Below are 7,642 nucleotides of genomic sequence, written 5' to 3' on the forward strand. Positions count from 1 at the left end.
TTTGCTTCACTGAAATGTTTCATTTTACAATGACACAACTGGACAGGGGTGATTCCCCCACTGACCACAGGGGGCAGACATAAGCTCTGCACAGCTTTGCAAACGGCCATTTCTGGCCTGATTTAATGTGGATTTAATGTGCTTTGATGAAGAAGGTGGACTCCCGAGTGGTTTCCTGCTCTGTACAGTCCGAGCAGACGGAGCTTCTGGTGGTGAAACTGAAACGCACTCAAAGAGCTGTAGGCACCTAAAAACACCAGTGCATGTATTTCCATTGTAAATCCATTTCATATAGAAACCATGATGGACATGTTTTTAAGGAATCTGTGGTAATATTTCCACGGCTGGTTACTAATATAACCACAGTTCAACCCTGTCTTACTTTACCATCCCTCTTGCTACCCCCTTCTCCTCCACCTGCTGAAGCTCCCACAGAAAACAGGCTTGACTCACATGCCTTTGAAAAAGGATTGTGTTTTATTTACAGTGATTTCATCAGAATTACAATACAAATCATTTATAGACCGAGTCTCCACAGGCAGAGAATTCAAACAGAGCTTGAGGAGGACACTTGGAGGCTGTGTGTGTGTGTATGCGTGTGTTTGTCTGACAGCGGTGTGTGTGGCAGCTTTGGCAGAGGGAAAGTCCTTGGATGTATCAGCAGCCTCCTCCTCTTGCTCCTCTTCATCCTCCTGCTCAGTGACTCTCACCTTTCTTTCCTACAACCTGCGCGGTGACAAAACAAACGTCATCATCCATGAGTACGACAGACAAAACAAACCTGAACGTTAATGAAGGCAGGTCGCTGCAGCTGCTTCATACCCTTTTGAAGTCGTTCATGTTGGTGGCCTGCACTGGAGTTCCTATGAATGTCAGGTAGTTGATTTTTGTCGTCTCTTCATCTCCTTGGTTCGACTTGACAAACAACTGGGAAGAAGAGGGAAAAAAAGAAGCCATCAACAATCAAACTAAAGCAGTTAAAACAGCTCAGCAGGCACCGTTTTAGGAAGAACAGACGTATAGCAGACTGATCAAGTGTCTCTGGGTTGATCTTTCGCACTCATCGATATCTTCACACTAAACTGCTCAACTGATGAGTCTGAAAAATGGCTCAAAATATGTTTCACTTAAGAAAATAAGACATACAAGTTTTAAGAGTGTGTGAGTGAATCAGCTGCACAGGGTCATGCCATGCACATTTATTTTTTTACTTTTTTAACAAAAAATGAACGTGATTATTCCTTGCTGGGTTGAGCCCCAAATCCAGAGTAAATTTGTAAAACTATCTGGACCCAAACTCGAGGTTTAATACATGCTTCTGACCACTGTTTCCACTGTTAAGGACTGTTTGATGATGAGTGTAAAAAACTCAACCGCTGCCTCCACTGTCGGAAACCTTGTGCGAGATTGGATCCTCGGGAGGGACGCTGTGTCTGGGATTGGTTGTTACACTGTCGGAGGGTTGAGGTTAGAATTAATATTAAACAATCAATCACGGCAGCGTGGACTTTAGAGCGTGCATCCCTTCCGGCTGAGTCAATCTAGCACAGACCTCGACCTACATTTAGAAACTAATGCTGGACTTTAACATCATCGGACTGGCCACGCCCCCTGGTCACTGACTCCTCTGCCCCTCAGAGCAGCTGAGCAAACCTTAATGTGAACAGGGTTTCCAGGCTGCAATCACTGCGAATCCTCAAACTGTGAGTAGTAGGCGGGTGAAACCAGGCTACTATGAAACACCAGTTTTACACTGTGGGCGTTTGAGAATGTGTTTGGACTCTTTATCAGTATGACTCAACTATGTGAGACAGAAGATGCAGAACTACAAAGGCACTGCAACAGACTGAGACACGCTGGACACGTGTGAATCTCAGGACAAATGCACAGGACCTGTGAGATAATCCACTCCAACTCAAACAACTACAGCGCATCAAACCCTCCGTGTCCTCAAAGCCAGTAGACAAACATTTCCTAACTGTGTGGAAGCCATAAACTATATATATAAAATTGGACGCAGCTTCAGGGTGTGACAAGTGAGGCCAGTGCATTAGTGGATTAAAATGCAAAACCACCGAGCTTTGCAAGGGTTGGCTCCTAAAAACCTCCACAGACTCCCATTTAACTTCTATTATGAAACACAGTCAATAGTGTCATTCACTAAAGTCCCTCCAAACATAATACAAATATTAGATATTAGGAGTCAAAAAGCAGTATATTTGGCGTTGTGTCTGTTTGATTGACAGGACTGTGGTGCAGTTGGGTTTCTGCTGTAGGTGGGAAGATGTCAGATTTCAGCTAGAAAACTCCAGTCTTAAATAAAATGTACTGAGAAGCAACTGATGAACGCATTTCAGTACATTTCAAATTGAAACATAACATGTCTCAGGTCTACCTATGCCGGGTTCCGGCAGTAACTTCGCTGATCCGGTCCTTACCGTTACACTCTGTACGTTCTGAAACTTGACGTAACGCAGAGGAATCAAGCCGTCCTCTTTGTAGTCTTCCTCTGACAGCTCCAGAGTCTGAGTGGCTTCGCTTCGCTCCGCGTCGTCAAAACCCATCGACCGAGGGAGGTTGATGAACACCTTCACCACCTTAGGGGCTTGGGCTGATGGAGAGAGGGATGGCGAAAAGAACCAAATGAGACGAGGTGGTTGCGGGGCAGAACAGTTATAAGGAAACTGAAAAGGATTTTCATTGTATCACCTCTGTATAACAGATTCAGATTAATGTAAGCAGTAGAGGTGGGCGATACGGCCCTGAAATGATATCAAGATATTTTAGGGTATTTCTGCAATAACCAAAGAGAAAATACTGTAAAATACTTTATTCATAATTTGAAGAAAGTATTGCATTTCTGTGTATGTTGCCTGGGCCAGACATTAATATCCTGGTTGCAGGATATACAACATGCTGCGGTGAGGTTCCTGACTCAAGTGTGAGCACAATTCTCCTCTTGTGGCATCCTTACATTGGCTGCTTGTTCAGTATAGGGTACATTTAAAAAAAAAAAAAAAATTGTCGGTGTATAAGTGGTTAAATGTGACGCTCCGTCCTTTCTGTCTGAACAGATACCCCACATGTCATGCGCAGGCGTCTGAACCAGCGCTTTTTGGTGTTTCTTGGGACCGACCAGGTTTTCTCAGTGATGGCTCCTAAACTCTTCCTCCAACTGAAATCAAATCTCGATTCAAATCATATTTAAATTTTCCGATATTTCCCTTTGATTGTATTTTCTGAGCATTATGTAGTGCTCGGGTATTTTTCTTGTGTTGTTCCTGCTTCATATTGCATTTAATGTATTTCTTTTGGCTTTGTTGCTTATTGTGTTTTGAAAGGCTCTTTGATTGTTGTGCTACACTTTGAACAACTTTTGTTTTATTTAAATGTGCTATATAACTAAAATTACTTTTATATCAGCATAAACGAAGCTGTTTGCCTTCAAACATTCAGTAGAAACGAACATATTTATGTGGTTTGTTGTAAATCTGATCTGTAGTAAAGAAACCCCTCCCACACTTCTGAAGTCACTGCCCTGTTCGGAACGAACTCCTCCTCCGTGGAGCTGCTTCAGCCATGCTTGTTGTTGCTGTGTTAAAGTTACGCACGTACCTTACATCATACCGTAAGGGCACGATGTCACTATGTCAACAAGTTGCAATGTTGCCACTATCATGACATGAATCACAAATGACAACGATATCGCCATGAACAATACGATTTGGCACAACCCGAGTGAGCAGCACAATAAAACTCACCAAAGTCTGTCGACTGGAGCTTCATAGAGAAGAGCTTCACAGGCTGGTTGAAGGCGATCGTTATCAACAACTGGATAAGATTTAAAAAGAAGCAACACGTCAGAAAACGGAACACTCCACATACAACAAAATTCAACTCTTAAAAAAGGTCAACCGAGAAGGACAATCAATTTCACTGGGACTAAAAAGTGTTACTCCTGAGGGGACAGAGGAAAGAAAATTATCATCTCTTTCACCATCAACTGTGGAGGTTGCATAGTAACACCACATATAAAGTTTAAATAAGGCTAAGTGTAATATATAATGTAAGATTTGAGCAGATGCACATGAAGTGAATAAGAATGAAAATAGAGATCAGCAATCAGTTTTCTTGGTTTATCTGTTGATATGTTTCATTTAAAATCAAGTGACATTCGGTCTTTTCCACTAAGAGAACAACGACCTGAAACCTGCAGCTTCTCAAACGTGTAATAACCCCGAAGTACTCGCTTAACAGGGACATTTTGGATATTATTCAGAATAGCTCCTGCCTAGACAAAGAAACAGTATATGCAAGGCACTGATGTTATCTGATGCGGGTTTAAAGCAGTCGTTGTGGATTCTTACATCTGCCCATTTGTTGCACAAATAAAAAGACAAACTCCTACATATCGTGCATGAACTGGCAGCTCGCACCTGTTCATCACAGTCGGACTCCATGTAGGACGAGTCTTTGATTAAGCAGTTGTCAAAGCCGCAGTCGTCGCTCTCGTTGAGGCACTCGCAGCCGGCTTTGCTGACAAAAGGCATGAGGTCCATCTGAAAAATACAGCAGACAAAGAGAAACTCAACTTCTGGTTCTGTCACCTTTTTTCAACATTAGATCGTTTCCAACGATATAAACCATAACATGCATTTATTTTTGTTTTCCTGTGAATTTGTTCTCCTCTGACGTACCGTTGAATCCCTACACTGGAGTTACATCTAGATAACTTTAATGTTTTATTCAAAGTGTCTTGTTACTGGATAAGAGACCACTGCTGTAGAATCACTGTGCTTTCATTCATTCAGGAGCGATGATCACAGAGAGCAGAAGCTTTGCTGTGTCATCACTTTGTTTGTTCCTGAAAAGGAGAGGACTACTGAGTCTTTCCTTGACTTCCTGAATGCAGTTTTCACTCCCAAACGTTAAGTGTAAAATCGCAAGCAGCCAATCAGGTTCCTGCCACCCCACATGGTATCTCCCGTTGATTGATCATAATCATAAATCATAATTGTTAAATTTTTTTGAGGAAGTTAAAGGAGCCTGCGTTAGTACAGTGACGCCCATTAATGCAGGTGTATAAATCCACCTTTACTCTCAACAAGGCTGAAGATGTTCAGCTGCTTTTCAATGAGTAATACATCAAAAATGCAAACATCATTTACATATTTAAACATTGCTGATGGCCGTCTGATAAAACCTGACAGTAAATCCCGCACACATCTCATCAGAACCCTCCAACAGAACGATGACTGGTGTCGGGGACGTCCACTCACGTATCCCTTTGGAATGTCGGAGTCCTCATTGTTTCCCGGGTCGTTCTCTGTGTGCTGTTTAATCTTCTCTTCCAGACCCGCAGCGTCTGCCCCCTGGTACTGATCCACCCGGACCCGGTTCCTGAAGAACAAGAACGTCGGTGTGGCTGAGATGTTGTTGGCTGCCGCTGTCGCCTGAGTGAAAGAGAGAAATGGTTTTGTAAGAACTATCACTGTATTATCATTAGAGTTTACACCAATAACATGAAATCCTTGTATTATTGATTGTAGTTCTTCACCAGCGCCTCTCTGCCTGGTGAGTTGCCTATTTCATGAAGTTCCCTCTCTGGTGCTCTGACTCAGTCTGCCCAGCCTCACATGTGTTTGGTCCACAGCTTCCGCAAAACCAACTTACCAAACACATTTGTTATTTCAGAAGTGAACGTGCTGTTCAGATTTCAATACCAAATGATGGTATGTATGACTGTATGAGTTCAATTTAAAAGATAAGGTATGCAATAGGCTGTATTTTCTATTATTGTTACAAACCTAAAAAAATGATGTATCCACAATTTAATAATTTAATGCTCACAGTAAACTTGTTTTGATTTCACAAGAAGTGAGTGAGGTTTGTTGGATATGGTTTTTACCCTTGCGGCTTCACGATGGAAATCAGCAAGTACAAATAATAATAAAAGCTTAAAGATTAAATCGTTGAAACAACGTTATCTGGCCTGATTCTCGCATTGGTTTGACACTGCTTGAATAGTCCAAAGATCATCATATAATAAACCTTAATATTGGTGGCACAACTAGATTTTTTTTTAATGGTTGAACAATAAGTAATTGTTCTCTCTCTCTCTATCTGCTCTGTGTGTTTTGGGACTTGATGTAAACCATGAGGGGGATGTGGTGGATCAGACTTACCTGACAAACATGAACGTCGACTTCGAGGAAGACGACCTGTGGGTACTTGTTACTCAACATGTTGAAAGCTGGAGCTATTCTGACGCAGGGTCGACACCTGAGGAGGCAGCGGGGAGGACGTTAGGTTAAGGATCTGCTCTCATCTTTTAAGGAGTGCAGAAATAATTCGGTTTATCAACTGCCTCTGTTATACATCATGGTAAAGTGAATTATTTGAAGAACCGGTTTCTGCTGTTTTGATTTGCACTAGACAGTGCTCTCGTGGATTGGATTTATATCGGAGACATTATTTCTAAATTAAAGATATCTTTAGTATTTCCTTGCAGACATGTCTTGTTGCTTATTGGTTGACATGTTCACTGATATAATACAGCAAAAACATAATATCGATCCCCAAAAATGAATCCGATGAACTTAGCACTGATTTGTCGTACTTCCTAAGAGCTATTGATTAATTGTGTACTCTATCACTACTATATCATCCCCACTGTTGGTAAATATATAAAGCAGGTTCTGATTCTGAGTTTTTGATAGCGTGAGGTCGTAAATAAGCTTAAATCAGGCTCTGAAATAAAGGCATTCTTCATAAACACCCAAAGCTTACCAGAGGTCCAAATTACATTTGAGGGTTGTTTAATGTCATCACTTACAAATATTTGACAATATTTATGGCATGCTAATGGGACAACCCAATTCAACTTTTCATTTCAGCAACTTTGAGCAGAGTATATCTTACATGTTTAAAGCTGCCATTGATTCTCTGTCATGTTATCAACTCAACAGATGGACCAGAGTACAAAGACACGATGTCCAGGCACCCGGGGAGCAAACCATTCACCTTTGAGCATTATGTTAGCGGTAATAGTGCTACTTTTTCTTGGAGACAACACCAGAGATGGTGTCCTGTTCTTCTTTTAATCAGCCGACACGTCATTAAATCCTGCGACACCTCAGCAGCCCAGTGGCTGTAATACTGCTATGTCATTGTAAGCTAGCGAGCTAACCGCTGCTAACGATAGCACGCCTTTAGCCCCGTTGAGGTAATTTAAGTTCTCCTTGACAGATAAACGTCATTATTCTGCTCGTCACTTTTTCAAAACAGCTTAACGACAAGATTTGAATGTTTCCACTCGTACGCTGAGAAAAGAAAGTACAGGCCTGGTCAGCCTCGCGGCCGGTTCGGTCATCTTACCCGGCCATTGTGAACTTCACCACGGCGAGCCTACTGTGTGGGAGTGTGGACCAGAGTTATCTATCCCCTTACAAAAAACAACAAAAACAAAACAAAGGTTGCACCAATTCAGTGAACTAAATTCTTTTACTCAATCCTGTTTCTTTCAAGTATTGCAACACACTTCCTGCCCATAAGGTTAACGTGTCTTTTAGATGAAGTTCCTCAACTCCCAGCTTCCTCTTCAACATGTCTCGCTGTCCTGTGAATTTCTGGCAATGACAAA

General features: G+C 41.9%; 1 protein-coding gene across 1 annotated transcript; it reads right to left on the bottom strand.

Annotated features, from left to right (window-relative positions):
* Nucleotides 1–454: 454 nt before the first annotated feature.
* txnl1 (thioredoxin-like 1) lies at nt 455–7,404 on the bottom strand. The gene is made up of 8 exons (XM_069706400.1): nt 7,378–7,404; nt 6,186–6,282; nt 5,280–5,453; nt 4,437–4,559; nt 3,762–3,831; nt 2,439–2,611; nt 823–927; nt 455–726 (listed from the first exon to the last, which is right to left on the bottom strand). Exons 1-8 carry the CDS (start codon nt 7,383–7,385, stop codon nt 697–699), a joined length of 780 nt encoding a protein of 259 aa, XP_069562501.1. The 5' UTR covers nt 7,386–7,404; the 3' UTR covers nt 455–696.
* Between the last annotated feature and the right edge of the window lie 238 nt (nt 7,405–7,642).

This window comes from Brachyistius frenatus, unplaced genomic scaffold (genome assembly GCF_029030835.1).
Source record: "Brachyistius frenatus isolate BFR_SWC_R1_liver_20210118 unplaced genomic scaffold, ASM2903083v1 Contig_3, whole genome shotgun sequence".
Classification (NCBI taxonomy): Eukaryota; Metazoa; Chordata; class Actinopteri; family Embiotocidae; genus Brachyistius; species Brachyistius frenatus.

Bases quoted from the DNA above. Each gene is read 5' to 3' on its own strand.
- txnl1 (XM_069706400.1), bottom strand. The intron at 5,454-6,185 runs GTAAGTCTGATC...TCTTTCACTCAG, and splicing joins TCGACGTTCATGTTTGTCAG to GCGACAGCGGCAGCCAACAA. The intron at 2,612-3,761 runs GTGAGTTTTATT...TCTCTCCATCAG, and splicing joins GCTCCAGTCGACAGACTTTG to CCCAAGCCCCTAAGGTGGTG.